The 24,774-nt window shown below is 45.5% G+C and overlaps 1 protein-coding gene across 4 annotated transcripts in view; it reads right to left on the reverse strand.

Moving 5' to 3' along the window:
• Positions 1-23,193, reverse strand: part of EFEMP1 (EGF containing fibulin extracellular matrix protein 1) — a 69,557-nt gene extending 46,364 nt beyond the window's left edge. For 3 of the 4 annotated variants that reach the window (XM_066626120.1, XM_066626129.1, XM_066626101.1), the window contains exons 1-4: positions 23,015-23,193; positions 15,236-15,323; positions 10,822-10,870; positions 7,823-8,080 (exon numbers count right to left, since the gene is read on the reverse strand). In XM_066626120.1, the coding sequence (XP_066482217.1) occupies positions 7,823-8,080; positions 10,822-10,870; positions 15,236-15,319 (391 nt within the window). In that variant the 5' untranslated portion in view covers positions 15,320-15,323; positions 23,015-23,193. The remainder of the gene's footprint in view (positions 1-7,822; positions 8,081-10,821; positions 10,871-15,235; positions 15,324-23,014) is intronic. The other variant, XM_066626111.1, reaches the window with a different exon arrangement.
• Positions 23,194-24,774: the final 1,581 nt, after the last annotated feature.

A 24,774-nucleotide genomic window follows, 5' to 3' on the forward strand; every position in this document is an offset into this window, starting at 1 on the left:
TTGTAGTGGGGGATTCGATTATTAGAAACATAGAGAGGGGGGTTTGCGACGGATGTGAGGACCGCATGGTGACTTGCCTGCCTGGTGCGAAGGTTGCGGACATCACTTCTCGTCTAGACAGGCTAGTAGACAGTGCTGGGGGAGAGGTAGCGGCTGTGGTGCATGTCGGCACCAACGACGTGGGCAAGTGTAGCTGGGAGGTCCTGGAGGCCAAATTTAGGCTTTTAGGCAGGAAGCTGAAAGCCAGGACCTCAAAGGTAGCGTTCTCTGAAGTGCTACCTGTTCCACGCGCAGGGCCAGCTAGGCAGGCGGAGATCAGGGGTCTCAATGCGTGGATGAGACGGTGGTGTAGGGAGGAGGGGTTTAGATTCGTTAGGCACTGGGGAACGTTTTGGGACAAGCAGGGCCTGTACAAGAGGGACGGGCTCCATTTGAACCAGAATGGAACCAGACTGCTGGCGCATAACATTAAAAAGGTGGCAGAGCAGCTTTTAAACTGATCCCTGGGGGAAGGCCGACAGGAGCCGAGGGGCATCCGGTTCGGGACTCCTCATCCCTATGGGATGAGGATGGGGAGGTTAGAGAACAACAAGACAAAGGCAGGGTAGGAGAAGAAATTGGGAAAGGTAGGGTGATGGGATGTGATAGACGGTTTGGCACAATGAGAGGATGCGGGGACAAAGGAGCAAATAAGCAGCCCATCCTGGGGCATTCCGTGTATAAATGCTTTTATGCGAATGCCCGAAGTCTACGAGCAAAGGTGGGAGAACTGGAATGTCTGGTGACAAGGGAAAATATTGACATAGTGGGCATAACGGAAACCTGGTGGAATGCGGAGAATCAGTGGGATACCGCAATCCCGGGCTATAAACTCTACAGGAGGGACAGGCAGGGGCGTGTTGGAGGTGGGGTGGCCCTTTATGTTAAGGAAGGGATAGAATCCAGCAAAGTAGAGATTGAAGGTGGGTCCGACTCCACCGTAGAATCTCTGTGGGTTAAATTACCAGGCTTGTGCAGCGATGTAATACTGGGGGCGTGCTATCGTCCTCCAGACCAGAAATCGGATGGGGACCTTGAAATGAGGAAACAGATCAGGGAGGTGACAAGGAAGGACAGGGTTGTAATCATGGGGGACTTCAATTATCCTCATATTGACTGGGTCAATTTGTGTTCTGGTCACGATAAGGAAACCGGATTTCTTGACGTGCTAAATGACTGTGGCTTAGATCAGCTAGTCAAGGAGCCCACCAGAGGACAGGTGACTCTGGATTTAATTTTGTGCGGTACGCAGGACCTGGTTAGAGATGTAAACGTTACTGAGCCATTGGGGAACAGTGATCATGCTGCGATCCGTTTTGATGTGCACGTTGGGGGAAGAATACCAGGCAAATCTCTAACAAAAACCCTTGACTTCCGACGGGCGGACTTCCCTCAAATGAGGAGGCTGGTTAGAAGGAGGTTGAAAGGGAGGGTAAAAAGAGTCCAGTCTCTCCAGAGTGCATGGAGGCTGCTTAAAACAACAGTAATAGAGGCCCAGCAGAGGTGTATACCGCAAAGAAAGAAGGGTTCCACTAAATCCAGGAGAGTGCCCGCATGGCTAACCAGCCAAGTTAGAGAGGCTGTGAAGGGCAAGGAAGCTTCCTTCCGTAAATGGAAGTCTTGCCCTAATGAAGAGAATAAAAAGGAACATAAACTGTGGCAAAAGAAATGTAAGAAGGTGATAGGGGAGGCCAAGCGAGACTATGAGGAACGCATGGCCAGCAACATTAAGGGGAATAATAAAAGCTTCTTCAAATATGTTAGAAGCAGGAAACCCGCCAGAGAAGCGGTTGGCCCTCTGGATGGTGAGGGAGGGAAAGGGGAGATAAAAGGAGACTTAGAGATGGCAGAGAAATTAAATGAGTTCTTTGCATCTGTCTTCACGGCAGAAGACCTCGGGCAGATACCGCTGCCCGAACGGCCCCTCCTGACCGAGGAGTTAAGTCAGATAGAGGTTAAAAGAGAAGATGTTTCAGACCTCATTGATAAATTAAAGATCAATAAGTCACCGGGCCCTGATGGCATACACCCAAGGGTTATTAAGGAATTGAAGAATGAAGTTGCAGATCTCTTGACTAAGGTATGCAACTTGTCCCTAAAAACGGCCACGGTACCAGAAGATTGGAGGATAGCAAATGTCACGCCTATTTTTAAAAAGGGAAAGAGGGGGGACCCGGGAAACTATAGGCCGGTCAGCCTAACATCCATACCGGGTAAGATGGTGGAATGCCTCATCAAAGATAGGATCTCAAAACACATAGACGAACAGGCCTTGCTGAGGGAGAGTCAGCATGGCTTCTGTAAGGGTAAGTCTTGCCTCACGAACCTTATAGAATTCTTTGAAAAGGTCAACAGGCATGTGGATGCGGGAGAACCCATGGACATTATATATCTGGACTTTCAGAAGGCATTTGACACGGTCCCTCACCAAAGGCTACTGAAAAAACTCCACAGTCAGGGAATTAGAGGACAGGTCCTCTCGTGGATTGAGAACTGGTTGGAGGCCAGGAAGCAGAGAGTGGGTGTCAATGGGCAATTTTCACAATGGAGAGAGGTGAAAAGTGGTGTGCCCCAAGGATCTGTCCTGGGACCGGTGCTTTTCAACCTCTTCATAAATGACCTGGAGACAGGATTGAGCAGTGAAGTGGCTAAGTTTGCAGACGACACCAAACTTTTCCGAGTGGTGAAGACCAGAAGTGATTGTGAGGAGCTCCAGAAGGATCTCTCCAGACTGGCAGAATGGGCAGCAAAATGGCAGATGCGCTTCAATGTCGGTAAGTGTAAAGTCATGCACATTGGGGCAAAAAATCAAAACTTTAGATATAGGCTGATGGGTTCTGAGCTGTCTGTGACAGATCAGGAGAGAGATCTTGGGGTGGTGGTGGACAGGTCGATGAAAGTGTCGACCCAATGTGCGGCGGCAGTGAAGAAGGCCAATTCTATGCTTGGGATCATTAGAAGGGTATTGAGAACAAAACGGCTAATATTATAATGCCGTTGTACAAATCGATGGTAAGGCCACACCTGGAGTATTGTGTCCAGTTCTGGTCGCCGCATCTCAAAAAAGACATAGTGGAAATGGAGAAGGTGCAAAAGAGAGCGACTAAGATGATTACGGGGCTGGGGCACCTTCCTTATGAGGAAAGGCTACGGCGTTTGGGCCTCTTCAGCCTAGAAAAGAGACGCTTGAGGGGGGACATGATTGAGACATACAAAATTATGCAGGGGATGGACAGAGTGGATAGGGAGATGCTCTTTACACTCTCACATAATACCAGAACCAGGGGACATCCACTAAAATTGAGTGCTGGGCGGGTTAGGACAGACAAAAGAAAATATTTCTTTACTCAGCGCGTGGTCAGTCTGTGGAACTCCTTGCCACAGGATGTGGTGCTGGCGTCTAGCCTAGACGCCTTTAAAAGTGGATTGGACGAGTTTCTGGAGGAAAAATCCATTATGGGGTACAAGCCATGATGTGTATGCGCAACCTCCTGATTTTAGGAATGGGTTAAGTCAGAATGCCAGATGTAGGGGAGAGCACCAGGACGAGGTCTCTTGTTATCTGGTGTGCTCCCTGGGGCATTTGGTGGGCCGCTGTGAGATACAGGAAGCTGGACTAGATGGGCCTATGGCCTGATCCAGTGGGGCTGTTCTTATGTTCTTATGTTCTTATAAGAAAAATGAGAAACCATTAGCTTACACTAATAGTTTCCTTATAGAGCAATTGACTAGGTACACAGACAGTATCAGAAATGTACACGGATCTGTTGCAAGCTGGAAAGGTAAAATAATGTACGTTCTTGGATATTGTTGGGGGGAGGAAGGATAAAGATGCTAAAATCATTGTGAGAAAAACTATTCTTCTGACTGTTGCTGGAATTACCAAAAAAGGGGCCAGCAACAAGGAAGAGATAATCATTACAGTGATGATAATTCTAGATTTGTATTATGTTAGGTTTTTTTAATTGCATGCTTTGGTAGTTCTATACTGTATATTAATGAATCCTGTTGTGCCATTTTTACTGATACATTGATTTATCATGGAAATTGTTATGGCCTATGGCTTACACAAATACAGTGTACTGTACTGCATCATATTAAAATCCATTGTGCCTGCCCTTTGTCCTCAGTATCAAAGATAGAAAGATATATATTTTCTCCATTTTAACCAAAAAACATTTTACTCTAAATTCATATTCCCTGAAATGGTTTTATGCCAATTTCCCATTAGGATCTATATAGACAGAAAACAGAGAAACATTTTTGAAATTTGACATCTCTATATAAAAAAGTCCCTTTCTTCTATGCTAACATTTCTAACCTAACATTGTTAACAACCAGTTCTTTGCTATTATTTCTTATATTTTTCCTTAACCTAAGCAGATCATCTCCTTTTCTGAATTATTTTTACTTATTTTTTTATTTATTGTAACAATTTCCAACCAATCTTTCCTAGGCAATGACCAGCACAAGATGGTTCATAACATACATATATTTTTTTAAATCCAAAAAGAAATTCAAAATAAAACCTAAAATAAGGCTTCAACCCTAAATATACAGTTGGACCTTAGCATCCTCAGTGAAACCATTCCTGGACACACACACAGAGACAGAGAGAGAGAAACCAGCAGATAATGGAATTTGCAGGTGGGAGGCAGAGGACCTCCAGATGTCAGGTCTGGAATGCGACTCTTCTGGTCATGTTCAGGAGGTACAGGTCAGCCCTCCTGATGGATCAAATCTGCAGGTCCTGAACCCATGGATAAAGAGGACTGACCTATACTTACTTGGGAGCTCCATTAAATCTCAAGCTCCATTAAAAGCTACTTGCAACCAAATCCTATCACAACTGCCCTGCCAGGGGAAAATGCATGTTCTGCTGGTGGAAGAGCCAGGTTTGAGGCAGAAGTATCTGGTTCCGGCACATGTCACTCAATAAAAGGCCTTACAGAAGACGGAAGTCTTCAAATGTCAGTTATAAATGGCAAAAGAGGCAGTACATGTGCAAAGGAAAAACAGGTGCAACTGCATGCGCATACTGCTGGGCCCATGCCAGGAGAACACTACCCATTTACCAGGGATAGGAACCCGAGTTAGGTGACTCAAATTTGAGTCACAAAAACCCATGTTTTTTGCTGACTCATGCAGATTATGTTGATGACTTGGGCATTGACTCAAGTCTGAGGCCACTGACTCGGCACTTGGTCCCACGCATACAGTCTGTGTCTTGGTGTGCTTAGTTACTTTTTTGCAGCATGAAAGACCACAAAAGACCCCCTTTGTGGGGCCATCATTTAGACCTGATGAGCAGCAGAGAAGTTCCAGCCAGGAGGCAGGGAAGGGTTAATGTTTTGCTTTTGCATTGAGCAGGAGGTGGGAGGCAGGAGCAGGCTCTCTTGTCCATCTCTGAAGGAACCAATGGTCATTGGACAAAGGATGGGCGGTCTGACTTGTTTCTTTGGATGAGGTAGGGTAGAAGGAAGAGCCCAAGGGGTTTCTTGCCTTAGAACTCACTGGAGAAGCCCAGGGAGGGGGAGGAGGCAGGGAAGCCGGGGGAGGCGGTTCATAGCAATCACGCTTTCCATCTGCATGATTCCTTTTGGCCCTGTTGTTACTTAGGAGGATGCCTCACTGAATAACTGGTGCAAATAGGGCTACTTCTGAGTACAGCTGCAAAGGATTGGGTCATACTGGTAAGCCTCCCAGCTGCTGCTCATGACACACTTCACTCTTGCAGCTTCTGACCCAACTCTCACACAGTCCATTCCACTGTCTCCTGCCTGGTTTACAGATGGGATGGGGACATCAGGGGAGTGGTTTAAAGAGAACTCCTACACACACCCTGGCAGCAGCTCCATTTTTTCCTGTTGAGCCACACCTGGCACGTGTATCAAAAAGACTTGTGACTCGAGTGTTTGGAGTCACGAAAACGCTCTGGGTGACTCAAAGTCTACCAGTTAGGACTAGTCGGGTCACAGGAGTGGAGACTCATAACTCAAGCCATGCTAGATTTGCCTGTCCCTATGCTTTACTTGGGTTGATGGCAAGAGCTCATTAGTTCCTGCAGGCCTTTGGATAAAAGGTCAACTTTGGTTCACTGAAGCAATAATCCGCTCTACCTGCTGGCTTGTGAGAAGCCTTTCCTTTGAAAAATTCCATGACCAGCCACACCTTGTTTGCCCATCTTAGCCAGATCATCAAACGGTGCCATATCCTGGAAACTTCCTGACTCTGAGTTAAACAGGACCACTTGTCCCTGGTTTCCCACACCAATTTCATTGGAAATTCAAAATTCAATCAAGTGACTTATTCCAACCAGGACACAAGTCTTCTAGGTAACTGTGAAGTTCCTAGTCAGAACATTGAGGCTGCTACTCTATAGTAGACCTCAGGTCCAATCCTATCCAACTTTCAAGCACCAGTGCAGCTGCACCAGAGGTAACAAATAGGTAAAGCCTCTGTGACTGCCTCCCCACCATAGGATGCAGCACATGCATCACTGGTATAGTTGCACCAGCATTGGAAAATTGGATAGGATTGGTCCCTACCACCTCTGTTGGAGTTCAGCAATAGGAAATCCATCAAGAACCATCTCAGGACAAAATATTAGTCTGATGAGTTCACACTTCAATAGGCTCTAGTTATATAGCAAAATTTCCTATAAAAGGTCTGGTCACATTATCTACTTCCTCCTAATGTCTAAGAGTTACCAGTTAATGCTACATCAACCACCCCAACTCCCTTTAATGACCTAAGAACCAGTGCATGAACCAATGCCCAGGACAGGTGTTACTACTTCCTCTGCTTTCCTGTGCCTTCTTCCCCATGAGCATGACAAACCCCATGAGCATGACAAAATAGCTTGGCCTCTGCTGAGTTGCCTTCTACTGAGCACTCTCAGTTCCCTTGCCTTGTTTCCTTGCCTTGTTTCCCTCCCTGAAAGCAGCTGAGGATATTGTCCAGTCCCTACTGGGTTAACTTATCAAACTCTTGTCTGCCTCTACATCCCCTCTGAACTAAAAAATTGCTGCATCTTGGCTAACTAGCTCCGTGGGTTCTACATCAACCCAAGTTTCAACCATAGCACATTCAAACAAGTACCTTGGCTGTGACTCCACTGACCATTGGCTCGAATATGAACTGTCTTCTGTGTTTCATATGCAGTCAAAATGAGGACATGCTTAGCATTTCTATTCCCTCCTCTATTAGCTAAACCGCCTGATCAGGGCCAGCCTTAGAAGCTGCAGATCCTAACTGGAAACATTTTTTGCAGGGCTCCAGATTCACAAGGTCTGTAGAATCTTACAGCGATAAATAAAAGTTATTATAAACTTTATATCTGTATAGTAGAGTGGAACACTATCAAAATGTGTACTTAAAAAGTGCATGTGAGTTAATGGATCAAATGGATCTAAGCACAATTTAAGACAAAATTGCATACATGTAAGCCTACAAGTAAACAAACAAAATGTGTAAATTAACTTTGAAAAGTAAATGGTTACAAAATCACTTGTTTTAGTGACTGTGAAATGATTTAGTAAAAATATTCATTGTATTTTTTGTTTAGAAAAAATTCAAAGTGTCCATTTGCAATGTGTTGTGTGTATTTGACAAGACTAGATTATCCTAGTGCTGGACACCCTTTGACCCCGGGGCCCACTTGAGAGCAGTTGGTCCAATTGGCTTAAAGCTGGCCCTGAGCCTCATGGCCAAAGCCACACCTGTTCTTATCCCAGTTATTCTCTACAAGGATGTAAAATTCAACTTAATATGATGTCCTTACCCTGGCACACATTATGATCACTTGCTTCAAAACCAGCTGCACACTGTATTTGAGATGGCCCATAACCAGTTGATGGACTGTCAACAGGAGTTCGTCGAATGATTGGATTGCCACTTGTGGACTCAGTGGCAGTTCCATCTTGACCATTATTTACAATGATTTGAGCATTTCTGGGCAGGCAGAGGTATCCTCCAAAGTGGTTAACACACTTCATCCCACCTTTACATGCATCAGGCACAATTTCACATTCATTGATATCTGTGGTTAGGAACAAAACAGAGACACATGTCAGAAACAGAACATTCTAGAGATTTTGGAAAAATCTGCGGTTTTCTGCTTCTTTTATGAAAATTGCACATTTGCTGTGGCAGATATGTGTTTTGAACTCGCAGCAGTTTTGAGAATAATATTGTCAAAGGGGACTGAATGTGTAAAATAAAGGTAAAATATAGACTAATGAATTCTGAGCTGTCTGTGACAGATCAGGAGAGAGATCCTGGGGTGGTGGTGGACAGCTCAATGAAAGTGTCGACCCAATGTGTGGCAGCAGTGAAGAAGGCCAATTCTATGCTTGGGATCATTAGAAAAGGTATTGAGAACAAAACGGCTAATATTATAATGCCATTGTACAAATCGATGGTAAGGCCACACCTGGAGTATTGCGTCCAGTTCTGGTAACAACATCTCAAAAAGGACATAGTGGAAATGGAAAAGGTGCAAAAGAGAGTGACCAAGATGATTACTGGGCTAGGTCACCTTCCTTATGAGGAAAGGGTACAGTGTTTGGGCCTCTTCAGCCTAGAAAAGAGGCGCCTGAGGGGGGACATGATTGAGACATACATAATTATGCATGGGAAGGATAGAGTGGATAGAGAGATGCTCGTTACCGTCTCAAATAACACCAGAACTAGGGGACATCCACTAAAATTGAGTGTTGGGAGAGTTAGGACAGGCAATAGAAAATATTTGTTTTCTCATCGTGTAGTTGGTCTGTGGAACTCCTTGCCACAGGATGTGGTGATGGCATCTGGCCTAGATGCCTTTAAAAGGTGATTGGACAAATTTCCAGAGCAAAAATCCATTATGGGTTACAAGCCATGATGTGTATGTGCAACCTCCTGATTTTAGAAATGCGCTATGTCAGAAGGCCAGATGCAAGGGAGGGCACCAGGATGCAGGTCTCTTGTTATCTGGTGTGCTCCCTGGGGCATTTGGTGGGCTGCTGTGAGATTCAGGAAGCTGGACTAGATGGGCCTATGGCCTGATCCAGTGGGGCTCTTCTTATGTTCTAGGTAGTTAAGTCAATTGTTAATGCAGTGTGCAACCATTATTTATATCTGCATATGCTGCTTAGAGATGTGCTATGCTTTTGGATGGGAATACAGCGTGCAATTAATAGCCCAATCCTAACCCCTGATGAAACAGGCAGACCAGCTGGCCTGTCCAGTATCCAGTGCAGGGTTGGGCCTGGCCACAGCTCAGCCTAGGGCAAGGAAAATTGATACTCTGTATCCCATGTAATGTGGCAGCAGCCCCAGTGGGGCTACTTGGATCTGTGCCACCTAAAGAGGTGGCGCATATCCAAGCAACCTGGCACTGTGCCGAGTCACCTGGGAGTAGGGTAACTCCCAGCTCCATCCCCCATATTGCCCTGAGTTGCCCACCATCCCTCCCACCCCAGAACGCCTCCGTTCCACCCTTCCTCTGCCATCCCAGATCCCCATGCTGGCCTGACTCAGTTGGCAGAAACTTACCAGTCTCGGAATCTGCTCAAGTGTGGGGAAGCCGGCACATGTCCTTGCGCTGGTCTTTCTGACTCACAAGGAGGTACAAATGTGCCTTATGGCACATTTGCAACACTCCCGGGTCAGTACAAGGGACCTGGGCTGGCCAAAGGAGTGCTTAGGATTGCAATCTGAGCCAATTAAGATGCCATGACTAACAATAATTTTGATATGAATTGTGAATACTCTTAGATTTGCATCCCAAAAATCAATGTTAGTTTGTGGGACTGACATTGTGGGAAACACTGATATTTCAACCGAAAATAGCTTTTGCAAATCCTTGCAAGAATCCTGATCAGCTTTTAGAAAGGAAGAGGAAGTGAATTCACAAAGTTAATTTCCCCATGATAAGAAGAACCCTGAGCAATCAGGTCGATTGAAACCAACATCTGGTTTCCCACAGTGGCTACCTGGATGCCACTGGGAAGGCCACATGCAGTGCATGGAGAAGAACTCTCCTTTGCTGTTTGCTCCTCACCCCCTGGTATTCAGGCATACTGATCAGTATACAGTGGCTTACTGATTCTCATGGTTGATAGCCCTAAACAAATCTGTCATCCAGAATTTGTCTAATTCCTTCCAAAAGTATGTGTGTTAGTGGCCATCACTACATTCTGTGGCAGCAACATATTATGCACTGTGTGAGGAACTCTTATCTGTTCTGAGATTTTGGAATAATACCAAAGTCAACAGGTCATCAGCAATATCAGAGCAGGAGATGCCAATTATCTGAGTGACAGAACACATGCACTGTGAATGCTGGTTCTGTGATTTAACTCCTGTAGCAACAATTATCTAATAGGGAAGATCCTCACATATAAACTTGCTTCTGTGCATGCATCAACCTCATAGGACTTGGGCTTGCATGACCACAGAAAATGTGAAAACAAGTGCTCAAGGATGAAGTCCTTGGGGGAAAGAAATGGATATAGTAGGATCAGAGAAGTGAAAGGGACTCTGGAGGTCATCCAACCCCCTGCTCAGTGTAGGAAATAGCTACTGTATCCCTGAGTAGTGGACGTGTGTTCTCAGCCTTCTTGCACAACTTCTGCACACATGCCCATGCTTTCTTCACTGTCCTCTCTATAAAGTTTCCAGTGGGGAGAGATGACAAAAATTCACACTGAGCAGGTGAACCTGCCCAGGTCCAGTATCCTCAGTACTTCTGGGCAGTTATAATGAGATTTAGAAGTAACTCGCAATGGTTAACTGTACCTTTGCACCGCTGCATGATGGGGTCCCACTCATAACCATCTGTACATTGCTGCATGTAAAGCAAAGAAAATCAAGTAAAATAACTAAAATACAGTGAACAAATTGATACCTGGATTAATATTTTTTCAGACACATAAGAACAGCCCTGCTGGATCAGACCAACAGGTAAGTTATGCAAAGGTCAGAAACAGCCTTAGGGCGCAATACTAACCAACTTTCCAGCACTGGCATAGCTGTGCCAGTGGGGCATGTGCTGCATTCCACAGTTGAGGGGCAATCATAGAGGCCTCCTCAAGGTAAGGGTATGTTTGTTCCCTTACTGCGGAGCTGCACTGGCCTTATGTCAGTGCTGGAAAATTGGTTAGGATTGCAGCCTAAGTCATTTTGACATCTGAGGTGGAAAATCAAAGTGCTCCATGGTCTTGAAATGTAGTAAAAGCTGCAAGGCTTTGAACAAGGTTGTTGGAAATGCATATTACCAATCCTTAAATACCTCCATTGGTTAGAAGTTTGTTTCTAAGGACAATTCAAGGTGCTGGTGCTCACTGTTAAAGCCTAGCAGGCCTTGGAACCTGGGTACCTGGAGGAATACTGTACCTACACCCTCATGTGAGCAACCTGCCCATACACCAGAGGCTCTTCCCTGGATCTCCCTGCCTTCTGAGGCGAGGTGGTTGGTGACAGGACAGAGGGTCGCCTTGGTTGTGGTGCCCAACTGTGGAACTGTCTCTCCCAGGGAAACTTATCTGGTGCTTACGCTCATGTGTCTTCTGTGCCAGGGTAAAGACTTTTTCATATTACGAGGCTTTTAAACTTGTGAGGAGACTGTCCTATTGCTGTTGGTTTTCATCTGCTGTTTTACCGTAGCATTGTTTTCTTTCATTGTTTTTATTTCCATGTTGTGAGCCATCCTGGGAACATTCATATTGAAGAGTGGCACACAAACAATTTACTGGGCTGTGAGTGTCTCTCTGATGGAGCCGGCACAGCTGCTGGTTACACACAGTGTATGAGCAAAAGGCAGTGCTCCAGAATTGTTCAGTCTCTGTCTCACTCTCCCTTCCTCCTCCTGTTGCCTTAGCACCTTCTTTCAATCCTCTCAAAATCACCTCTTTTTCCCATCTTTTCACAAACTTCTTTAGCCTGCTCTTTCCTTCCTCAGGTGTACTCTCTCTTTTTCTCTCTCCCCCTCCAGTCTTCTTACAAACTCCTCAGAATGTTGCCTCTCAGAAGCTCTGACAACTCCCCTGTGGCAACTCCAAAGATCCAAAAGGCACCCAGTTAGGGCAGTGTTTTCCAGCCTGGGGTACGTGTACCCCTAGGGGTTTTTGATAGATCCTTTAGGGGTACTTGAAAAATAAATTGAATAAGGGCAGGAAAAGCCAGGTCTGTATTAGAATGCCTTGTGGGGTTGGCAAGGAAGGAAGGAAAACAGTTAGCTGGCTGCAAAAGCCCCAGAACTGCTAGTTTTTGGTCATCAATTTGTGTATAATCAGATATGGATCAGTGGCTGAAAACATATAAATTTGAAATAACAGCAATTGTGTAAATTACAAACATTTTGCTAATTTGAGGGGTATAATTTATGGAAATGGGCTGCCAAGGGGGATGCAAGTGAAAAAAAGGTGGGAATCACTGCAGTAGGGGGCTATGCTACACGAATTCTGTAGAACTGCAATTACGTAACCTAATTAGGGCCCCCAAATCAGCTGCTCAACACAGCTCACCTCACTTTTCCTCATTGCAGGTCAGGCCCTGTCTGTGTTCTGTCCACCAAAGTCCTACTTTTCTGAGGTAAAGTTCTAAATCTGGCAGATATCTTTAAAAATAAAAATAAATTCCAGCATGGCCCTAAGTGACAAATGAGTTACCTTCTTGGCCAGGGAATATACCATTTGGGCCTACCAGTTTAGTTGCTATGGAATAGGATTGGGTCACTTTTACAGCACAGTCCTATACATGTTGACTCAGACTTAAGCCCCACTATGCTGAACTGGGGCTTACTCTGAGGTAATTGTGTACAAGATTGCAGCCTTAATTGATTAATTAGCTTGATTAAGTGACAAAAACCTCTGTAATTGACTAAAAAGGTAAACTCAGTAAAAAAAACAAAAACCAGACAGCAGGTTTTTTTAAAGTTAATTTTTAATATAACCTGGCAGGCACCATCTTAGAAGAGGCAAATTGCCTTCGCTTGAAAAAGAAAGAGAACATGTTTTCTGATATACCTACTCCTATAACATAATAGATGCTTGCTTCTTCAAAACCATATTTTAGTCATAGTCAAATGTATGAAAATTGAATCAATGTAATAAACCTGCTAAAACTAATCTGATTAATTGTTGCAATTCTAAACACACATACCTGATAGTACACTCCATTGATTAAAATGGGATCTGAGTAAACATGTACAGGCTTCTGCTATAGCTATAGGACTTCTTTCATGGGGGAACAGCTGTATTTAGTACCTATTTAATAGGTCCACTGATTAGTACTCATGTACACATGAGCCTACCATACTAAGTGCAACATTTTCATAACAGTATGGAAAGAAATAGCCTCAAGTTAATATTTCAGCTTGTCATCACAAGTCAAGTTCACCCCTGCCGTGACGTGGTCGGCAACTGTGGAGTTTGCACCAGTTAAGGATTTGTCCTGGCCTGTTGATGGCTGTGTTGCTCAATAGAATAGTCTGCTATTGTTTTTTGAGTAGTTATTTTATTCATGGAGCTTAAGTATGCAACAGAAACTCAAAAGTTTTCTTTTTATTCACAGGTGATGCTAGCAGTCTGCCAGACCTAGCAACAAGCTGGAGGGGAACAGGCCTCAAGTGTAACAAGGGGGCAGAAGGACAGCTAATTATATTACAATTCCAGCTCTCTGAAGGAATGACTGCATCCTGAGAAGACACAATTGAAGTTACTGTAGCTACAAAAAGAAACCTTCAAGCCCAAAGGAAACCAACAAACTTACTACATCTCCCCAAAGCCTGTTTAATGCACAACGGAAGTCATGCCCATTTGATGACACAAAGGGGGGCAGGCAGTTCATAGATGACTTATCCTGGAGAAATCCCATTAATTTCCATGTGACTGCATCGCTGTGCATGGTCAGAAAACTGCCTCTGAAGGAACTCAATAGCTCATTTGTCACAAAAGGGGGCTGGTTTTGTTGTGGATTTTCCACAGAACTGAAATTTAAAACCTTTTTTTAATTTATATCATACTATCAGGAGAGGGGCCATGGCTCAGTGGTAGATATGCAGAAGGTTGAAGGTTCACAACCCAGTAAGTCTTCTAGGATTCTGGGGACATCAGCCAAGAAAATTTGATGGCAGAGATTAGCTCACCCATCGGAAGTGGGTGAAGTGCTTTCACAGTCTGTTTCTAGGCTCATCCCTTGCCTGGAGCTGCTCACAGATAGCCATTCCCAGCCATAGCTTTTTTCTGCAGTTTGAACTGGGAGCAGTTCAAGGGCAGGAGGGGCTGGTGCTTGGTGGAACAGCACACACTAGGATCCTATGCCCTTTTCCCAGCCTGTAGCTATCCCCTGACTCTCCTTGGACTTGGACACCAGCAGGAGAGCTAGCATAGGTACAAGGAGACCCTTTGGCCTATGGAAAAGTAAGTGACAAATGTTTTTACTCATCGTTCCCAGGTTGTCTGGTTCCCTCCACCCCCAATAGATGCAGCGTGTGCTCCACTGGTGTCTCTGCATCATGTACAATGGTGGAGGATAGGGTTGTGTCATAAGATATGGGGAACCAAGGCCACTGAGTATTTTAAAACTTAAAACTAATGCCATGAATTATGCCTGGAAATTAACTGGCTATTAATGACATCAAAGATCTATAACATCTTAAATACAGGGCCCCAATACACATGCACAGTTCCCTGCTAGCAGGGCTGCCCATTTAGTACTACTGAGAAAGCAAACTTTTTTTTTGCAGAGCAATGCTATGCATGTATACTCAGAAGTAAGTCCAATTAAATTCAGTGGGACTTACTCCTAGGGATGTGTGTATAGGATTTCAGAGTCCAAGTCTATGAATGTCTACTCAGAAGTAAGTTCCATTATAGTCAATAGGGTTTACTTCCTAGGGTGGTGCGGATAGGATTGCAGCCATAGAGCATGAAGATGGGCCCTCCCCCATGGTTATTTGTTAATTAAGCCCTTCACCAGGCACTGCTAGTTAAGACAGCACTATATTAAGTGCAATGTGAAACATCCTTTGCATTCTACTTCTAGTTACTTGTGGAAAATCAATGCCACAGCACTTGAGGCTGTACTGTGGAAGAAATGCTTCAGACCATCCCACCAGACAGATCCTGGTACTATTTAAGTCCTTCCAGTATTATAATATTTCCACTGAAAATACTGTATTTCTCACTCTCTTTTTCAAATTAAACTTTACCGTGTAAGTGATGGTTTCTTCTGCCTCCTGTGAGAGTACTGTAGCGAGCATCAGAGCAGCAAGGAATGTGAACACCACCATCATGAATCTGAAAAGGAAGAAGAAAATTCAGTTTTTAACTTTCAGTTAAAAACAAATTTCAAATGGCAGCAACTTAGACAAATAAGAGGTAGGGGTGATCCATTACAACTCTGTGAGCCATAATGAATCCTGAGCTGAGAACCCTGCAAGCCTGAATTCTGCAGAGCCATCCTGAGTCTATCAATTTGTGTAACAACCTCAATTTTACGACCCTGTAATTAAATTCAGATTTTCCCAACCAGGTGAATGGACTGCTACCATACAGAAAATTTGACACTCCTATCATGAATATTTAACATGAATATTTATCATGAATATTATCATAAATATAATATTTATCATGAATATTTAACATGAACATTAAAAGTTGCAGCAGCATTTCTCAAACTGTGGGTTGTGACGCGATGTGCAGTAGGTTGTGATCAGATGCTTGCTGTTGCACTGCAAAGCATTACTGGGAGTCACAGGAGGCCACCTCTGCGTTGTGCTGTGTCCATGACTATTGGACACTGTAGGCCCCAGAATGCCATATAGAAGTGACTAAAAGGGACTTGAGGTTTGCTTCTGTGACTTCCCCCCCTTGTTGAGGTTTGCTTCCGCAAGGAAGGGAAGGAAGTTGGGGATTGCGGGACCGGCACAGGCAGCAGGTGCACATGGGGTGGGGATGTGCCCTAAGCAAGAACCAGGGGTGAAGCCACGAGCATGCAGCAGTCTCTCCCTCCAGAGCCTTGGGGTGGGCATGCAACAGGCCCCTGAGTCCTGACTGGGTAGACCCTGCAGAGGCAGGGCCTGCCCTCTTAATCCAGTGCTGGACAGGCAGGGAGCTCTCCACCCTTGCTGACACTCGCCAAGAGTAGCACAGTAAGCCTCATCTGAAATCTCCAAGAACCATAATGCAAGTCAGACTGTTCTACAAAGGTGAAGAATCCCCACCCTTTAGAGTGACAACAACCCTATCCTTTGTTCAAGTGTTTAAAGCTCCGAGAAAGGAAGAAAAAAAGCTATCATCTCTAGTTGTGCTGCTCAGCTGCTCTGGGTAGGCATTTCTGTCATGAAACCCTTCAAGGTGGAGCTACCCCCATGGGGCAAGGAGGAGGAGACCTCCATGGTCACAGTGCCAAATGGGTTTCCTCTCTGGAGAAAGAAAGAAAAAGGCTGACTTTTAAAGAAACACATACAAACAAGACTTTGGGAGAAAATATTTTTCCTATTCACAGGCTTCAAAGTTTTCAATTCCATCTGGAATTAAGGCTTGAGCCTCTGAATTGCTATGGAATTGGAGGAGAAAACATATGATCTCATCAGATCTCTGTACCATACCATCAAATGCAAGATAGAAATTGGAAACAAAACTAAGACTTTTCAAAGAAGAAAGATGTGTTTAAAAAAAAAAGAAAAAAAAAAGAGGATCCACCCTTCAGCTTCTTTTCCATCTATATATTGTTGATCATCACAGCATCTTGGAACAGCCATCAAATACAAGGCTGTCTCCAAATGACTCAAATAGATACTATTGCTAGATACTGATGTTTTGTTCCTACTATAGAACAGGCAACTGTTCCCCTGGGGCTCATTCTAGACTCCAGAGGTTTCCCTTCTGACCTCCTTTATAGTTCCTGATCCCAAGGACTCCTACTGTGTACTGCAATCATTTTCTTACCCCTAGCAAGGAGTTCTTTGTGAGCAACAACACATGTTTAGATGGAATTCACCCCTTATACAGCTTTCCTTCTTTCACCCATATGCAAGCCAAGACCCAAGAAATGACAGCAAGAGAGGTTGAGATGCATAATGAGAGCTATTCCTTTGAGGTTCTTAGCAGGAAGGAAAGGGTTAAGAGCCCTTTGCCTGTGCTGGAGCTTTTTTAGGAGTCAGTGAACCAAGACAATGTTGTGGGCCCACAGTTCAGTTTGCATCATGGTCTGTCAAAAATAAGTAGCTTGCCAATGACCTACCCAGAAGGCACACAAAAAATTTGCAAGCAAAGAAATTCACCCATTTCCAAAGTCATCTGTAAATCCCTAAAATGTCAACAGTACACTACAGTTGGAATGTGAGAGACTTCCAATTTCTCCAAAGAAGGCCAAAATATTCACTGAGGCTAAATTCGATAACAAATGAGTTAAAAATACGAACATTCTTAAGGTGAGTACAATATTAGTTTTAAATGCTTCACGGTTGCTGCACCCATCCCCTGTCCCTCTGCCTGCCCTTTGCCTATCCCACTGGGAAGAACCAGAATTTCCTTTGTTACAGCATGTGGGAGAGAAAAAGAGTGGGCCAAGCAATTCAGGGATTCAATAATAGGGGGAGGAAAACAGTCCTGCTATCATCCCATGTCAATTGTGGCTGTTGGCAGGGCTGGGGTGAAGGAGCTTACAACACAATGATACCGTATCATAGGAAACATTTTTGCAGACTTGAGAATGGCAGTGGAGAACTCACCATGGGTATGGCACATGAGGAACACAACTGTCAGGGAAAGGGATGAGAGTGAGTCCTGGGAGAAGGCAGGTTGACTAAGGGTTGCAGTGCCAAGTGGTTAGCATGCCTGCATCCTTCCTGCTTTCATTTACTGAACCAGCAACTAACCAGGGGAAAAATCCTTGATAGTCTTTATCTGCTGTCACAACTCTAGGCTACAGAAACCAGTCGGAGGGAGGCTGTCTGGAAAACCTCTCCTCCCAAAAGAGTACCAAATCTCAGGGTTCTGATTAAAAATCAAAACCACAGCAGCATTTTCCGGGCAAAGAGACATGCCAATTCACTGAATTATCCAGGAACATGGTTCACACTGACAAAGAATCAAAATGCAACTAGATTATTAAAAGTCTAAATGAAAAGGGAATTGAACAACATGGGGAAAGTAAGGTGGGCAGTAAGCAGATGGAAAATGCCTGAGCTTAGCTGGAATGCACAAAGAAAAAGTTTTATCAAATGGCTGCAGTAACTAGTAAGACCCAGGTGAAGCTGTGATGCCACTCAAAGAACTCAGCCCCTCAACACATCATAAGCAGGTTGGATGGAAAAGAGCAGACAAGACAAACATAAATCCCCCAATTGCAGTCTAGTTAGATACAATTCCTACCCCTAGTAACTTACATTTATCCAATGAATTCCAACTCCTTGCCCTTGCAGTTGAGCAAGTGGGTAGTCCTCTTTGAGCTCCCAATGAATTTGTCACTGGCATTTGTCACCGGCAGAGAACACTGAACACTTCTTGTGGGCTGGGAAATATATAGCTTTGGTGGATGATGCCACCCAGTTCTCTGACTGGAGGTGTAGAATCACCTGGCTTATCCATCCCACCCCCCTTGGACCTAGGCACGCTTTGGACCTTGGACCTAAATTTGTCACTGGCAGAGAACATTGAATGCTTCTTGTGGACTGGGAAATATATAGCTTTGGTGGATGATGCCATCCAGTTCTCTGATTAGAGGAGCAGAACCACGTGGCTTCTCCACCCCCTCTTGGACTTAGGCAGACAGGTTTGCTACCCAATGGGCAAGGTAGCTCTGTTGCTAAGTAGAGTAGTTGCTCCTAACAAGAGGATGGATCCCGAGTCCACATCCAGCACATGGCTGTCTGGGACCGGAAGTTTTCAGGAAAAGGACAAATGCTGCCTGAAAAATGGTGTCTTAGCAGCTTTTTAGTTGCTGAACTTACAAAAGGACTTCTAGAGGGGTTATAGAGTCAAAAAATAAGAAATATAGCCAAAAATTTAGGGCAAACGGCATTTATTGCCACAACTTATACCACAGATCTGAAGGAGCTACCTCCTTATGATGCTATCCACATGGCTTGGAGGTATGCATGAATGAAGCAACAATGCGTTGGCAGGGCCATGCGTGGGGTGCTTCCCTACCAGATAACAGTTGTGTGTCCTACTAGGATGGAAGTCAGTTGAGTTACAAAGACCTATAACTGCTTCATTCCCATGCTGCTAGGAAGTACATGTGACTGAGTGTGTGCTTGCAAAGGGAGCCTATGTCGCTATGTGCCCTGTCATACTATAGAAGAGCTTCACTTCCTGTGTTTAGCCAAAGAGAAAAGACCATTTAATTCTTAAAAGCATCTGGGTGGAAGTGGTGGGTGTTTTAATCTGGGCTGATTTTTAATCAGGACATCTTTTACTATTGATATTATTGTTCTATTATTTGGTGCAATTTTATATTATTTCAGCAGCTGACTCTACAGTAGAAATAAATGTTTTTCCTACATTGCCTTGAGCTTTTTGTTGAAAGGCAACAGGAAGGAAAATATAGGAAATGTCCTGAATATTTCACATGACCAGGTGACCATTCAGAGTAAATGACACAGGGCACAATCCTAACCCCTTATGTCAGTGCTTTCCTGCACTGACATAAGGGCAATGAAGCTCCAAGGTAAGGGAACAAACACTTCCTTACTTTGAGGAGGCCTCTGTGAGTGACACCCAACTGCAGGATGCAGCACATGTCCCATTGGTACTGCTATGCAAGTGCTGGAAAGCACTGACATAAGGGGTTAGAACTGCACCCACAGTCAGCTAAATCCACCTTGAGTTGGAAATCTGACAAAACTTTTTCGTCTTCAGCAAGTTCCCTTGGTTTGTATACGGTCCAGCACCAGTGGTTACTTGGGAGAGAGGACAGTTCCCCTTGCGACTCAACATTCAGTTTAAAGAGCCCCAACAGCCTGTGAGGTTACTTCAGTGTTGATTCTCTGGGCAGTTGTTCCACCTTCCACCCCTCTCCAGCAGAATATTGGTTGGAGGCTTTTCAGTCCTGACCCCATTGGAGGTATGAACTGAGTAAGGAGTAGGAGAGGGTGAGTGACATTTACATTCTCTGTCCAGAGTTACCAACCACAGAGGCAATATATAGGAAGTGGAGGAAACCACCCTATAATCTTCTCTAAATTTTCATCAGAGACCACATAGGATTTCCCATCAGAGAAGGAATGAAAAGAAACTGCGCTTTGGAAAGGAAGAAGCTGACAGCAGAGCTGGCAGTTCATTAAAGAGCCACCTGCAGTAAAATCAGGAACAGGCCCCAGAGGAGTACCACAAGTCCAAGTTCATCTCCGCACAATCTGTGAAAAGGCCCCATTGAGGCACATTAGAAACTCAGCCCCCCCCCCAAGATCAGGACAACATCTCAACTCCCCACTTCCTAAAGTACATATTAAGATAGCTGTCCTTTCTATATGAATGGCCCATTTGAACTGGATTTCATGATTCTATCTGTCTTTAGCTGTGATCATTCCTCAAGAGCTGATCCAATTATATCTGCATAAATCAGGATGTGTTGACTTGATCGGCAATAGTCAAGCATGTAAACTGCCTTCACTGGAAGGCAGAATTTATGGTAGTATGAAATGACACAAAAGATCTGTCCGTGGTGCTTGATCCGCAATGCCTGTTTCACACATGCAAGTCATCACTTTGTGCTGCAATCACTAAATGTCTTTCTCTTCAGCTGGGGGGTGGGAGGAACAGGGGATCATATCTAAACTTGGAGGCATGCCTTGGAGGCTCCCTGCACCAATGAAATACAAGGTAAACCCAGAAACAAAGACCCACCCTTCCCTGAAATTGGGGAAGGGATCAGGATCACAGGTACTACAGGCCACCCCAAATTTGTGAGCCTCTGGAAAAGGGGAAAAGAATAGCAACACTTACCTACTTCAGAGACCTGTTGTAAGGTTGACTAAGATAATGTATGGGAAGTGCTTTAAATTTGTCATTTAAAGAGCCAGTGTTATCATGTGAAGCCTGGCAAAAGGCCCTGATTGCATCTTGCTTATTCTTGAGTTCCACAAAATGTATGGATTGTTTAACTGGATGGATCAGATCAAGGAGCATCTAATTCAGCACAATGGGCATTTCTTATTGACTTCTATTCCAGTTCCACAACATGGTACAAGACGAGACACTACAGTCTTATTCCCAAGAGCTTCCTTGGCTTACAGTGCAATCGTGTGTATGTCCACTCCAAAGTAGTTTAAGTAGTTCAATGAAGTTTAATGAATTTAAAGACACTTAATAAACCTTACTCCCAGGTAAAGGTGTATAGAACTTCAGCAGCAAGAAATCTTCTGGTTCCAGCACAAAATCTCACATGCAACCCTTTCTCTGCAATAAGCAGAAAAGACTGGAGGGGATTCTAATAATGTTGAAACTTGCATGTTTTCCATGTTTACATGCTATTTTATGTCACTGGCTACACATAGGCAGCTTAAGATGTATAGAAACTTACCTATTTGGTCACCTGCAGACAAGTCTGAGCTAGGACAGGTGAGTGGAGGCAGTCTTGCAATGATCTCAGTCTACCAGCAAGTCCAATTGCCACAGCAACCACCCTGCCTACTTGGGGGGGGGGGGGAGGGGAGGTGAGGTGAGGGTGAAGCTGCTGTGATGGGGTTGTAGCACAGTGGCAGAGCACCTGCTTTACATTTGGAAGGTCCCATATTCAACTCCCAGCATCTTCAGGTTGGGTTGGAAAAGAGTGATAGGTGTGGAGCTTACTCCCAAGTAACTATGCACAGATTATATGCCATAGGTTACAATGCTACTATGCTACTACAAGGCTACTATGCCATAGGCTACAATCCTATACATTGTTACTTGGGAGTAAGTTCCAATGAATTCAGTGGAACTTACTTTTAAGTAAACCTCCCCAGGAGTGTGCTGTTAGCCTTGCTCAGCAAAGATGTTCACTTAAGGGGCCTTGGACCAAGTAATTCTCTCTCAGCCTCCCAGACGTGTAGTGAGGAATCACATAAGCTGCCCTGAGCTCCTTGGAGGAAGGTCAGCACAAGGCGTCATAATACTAATACTGTACACCACAACCTACGATTCCACTTGCTCTCTTTGGAATTGGAGGAAATGTGTGGGCACAGAAACGGGCTGGAGCTTGCCTGGAAATGCCAAACAGTCCCCTTAGTCGAGGAGGAGTCTCCTGTAGCCCCAAGGCACAGACTGAGGGCACACAACACCGCCAGCTTGCTGGCTGAAGCTGAGCAGATTTCGACCTGATCACTGCTTGTCTGAGAGTTTCACATATGCTGCCTGAAGTGGCGTAGCTAGAGGGGGTGCAAAGCACTAAGTCTTGCAGGGAGCCTCCCCGCAGCGTGCAAGGGGCACCTCCCTGCAAGGCTTAGTGCTTTGTGCCCCCCTCTAGCTACGCCACGAGCTGCCTGGGGGAACAACAGTGTAATCCACACATCCCTCAACCAGCACGGTCGGGGTACCCTAAGACTCCGCGGCTAGACAGAGCCAAGACTGATGCGCACCTGCGGAAGACCCCCAGTTCGAACCTTGCTCTCTCCTTTCAGCAGCAGGAGCAGGTGATGGGGAAGACCCCCGCCCCGCCGGAGAGTGACCCCCCACGTGCCACTGCCAGCCGCAGCAGGCGATGCTGAGCTTCTCGCACCCTGGAGCAGCGGCGGGACTTAGTGCCCTCCGCCTCTCCAAGTCTGACCCGCGGCCATTCAGCTCGTTCCAAGCACGTCCTTGGGGAGCCCATCTCGAGAAGCGCCAGCAGCTGCTTCTCCGCCCCGATGCGGCGGCAGGAACGAAACTCTCCCACGTTGCAAGGACGAGTTGCATTGCGAAAGGGGAGGGGGAGAAAGCGCCCCCCTTTTTGGATGACTTGCTTCTGCAAGGCGCCCCCCAGACAGACCACCCCCAAGAGGGACCACCAGCCTCCCGCTTACCTGCAGGGTTGCTGCAAGGACACGCTGCTTTGGAAGCGAGGAGGGCTCCCCGTTCTGCGCTGTGCAGCCCGCGGCGAGGCGAGAGTGGCGCTGGAAGTGCCCCCTCCCGTTCCCCAAGCCTCTCAGCCCCGGGTTTACCCCGCGCCTTCGCCTCGCTCGCTTCGCAGAGAGAGAAGAAAATACCAGGTCCCCCCAATCCCTCCCCTTCGCCTCGTTCGGAACAAACTTGCCAACTCCCAGCTACTGTTCGCATCCATTTAACGCCCCCTACCGTCCTTCTTCGGGCTTAGAGCCCAAGCCTAGGCATGTCTACTCAGAAGTAACCCCCACTATAGTCAATGCGGTTTACTCCCAAGAAAATGTGGATAGGAGTGTCGCCTTAGAGCCTAATCCTATGCATGTCTACTCAGAAGTAAGTCCCATTATAGTCAATGGGACTTACTCCCAGGAAAATGTAGATAGAATTTAGAGTAGAGTAGAATCGCCTTAGAGTAGCGATTTTCAATCCCTTTCATCTCATGGCACACTGACAAGGCACTAAACTTGTCAATGCACACCATCAGTTTTTTTTTTTTTTTTTTACAATTGACAAGGCACACCGCACTGGGGCTCTCATCCCCCAGTGGCCCTCCCCCAAACTCCTGAGGCACTCCTGCAGACCATCTGCAGACCAGTGTGCCACTGCACAGTGGTTGGTTGCCTTAGAGCAGTGTTTCTCAAACTGTGGGTCAAGACCCACTACATGTGTCACGAGCCAACTTCAGGTGGGTCCCCATTCATTTCAATATTTTATTTTTAATCTATGAGACTTGATGCTACAATGGGATGGATGTGACTGCATTTGGGGAAATGTTACAGACCTGTACTTTTAACAAGATACTATGTATATGCTTTTAATAATGATAGTAAATGGGACTTACTCCTGGTTAAGTGTGGGTAGGATTGCAGCCTAGGACTATTCAAAATTTTCCTGCTTGATGACATCACTTCTGATCATGACATCACTTCTGGTGGGTCCTGACAGATTCTCATTCTAAAAAGTGGGTCCCAGTGCTAAATGTGTGAGAACCACTGCCTTAAAGAATAATCCTATGCATGTCTACTCAGAAGAAAGTCCCATTATAGTCAATGGGGCTTACTCCTAGTTCAATGTGGAGAGGATTGTAGCCTTAACCCCTTCTGCCAGCCACGTCTGATGTCCTAGCACAGGGCAGGGTGGGAAGCCCTGCTGAGGTGGAAGTTTGCATTGGGCAGGCAGTGAAATAAGGCACCTTCCATGACAAAAATCTCAGTTTGGATCCTGCAGGTCTGCAACTCCACATGCTCTCTTCATTTTACACAAGCCCCCAAAGGAGATCAGCCTCAGTCCTCCAGCCCAGGGGTGCCCAAACCCCAGCCCTGGGGCCACTTGCGGCCCTCCAGGACTCCCAATCCAGCCCTCAGGGAGCCCCCAGTCTCCAATGGGCCTCTGGCCCTCCAGAGACTTGCCGGAGCCTGTACTGACCCCACACAACTGCTCTCAGCATGAGGGTGACTGTTCAACCTCTTCCGTGAGCTGTGGGATGAGGGATTCCTCCACTGCTTGCTGTTTCACATCTGTGATGCAGCAGTAGCAGCAAAGACTTGCTTTGTGCAAGGCCTTTTATAGGCCTTGAGCTATTGCAAGACCTTCATTCATTCGTATAAGTTCCATCTCTAATATATTCATTTATGTAATTTTATTCAAATTTCAAATGTAAATCAATTCCTCACCCCGCCCC

This window comes from Tiliqua scincoides, chromosome 1 (assembly GCF_035046505.1).
Source record: "Tiliqua scincoides isolate rTilSci1 chromosome 1, rTilSci1.hap2, whole genome shotgun sequence".
Classification (NCBI taxonomy): domain Eukaryota; kingdom Metazoa; phylum Chordata; class Lepidosauria; order Squamata; family Scincidae; genus Tiliqua; species Tiliqua scincoides.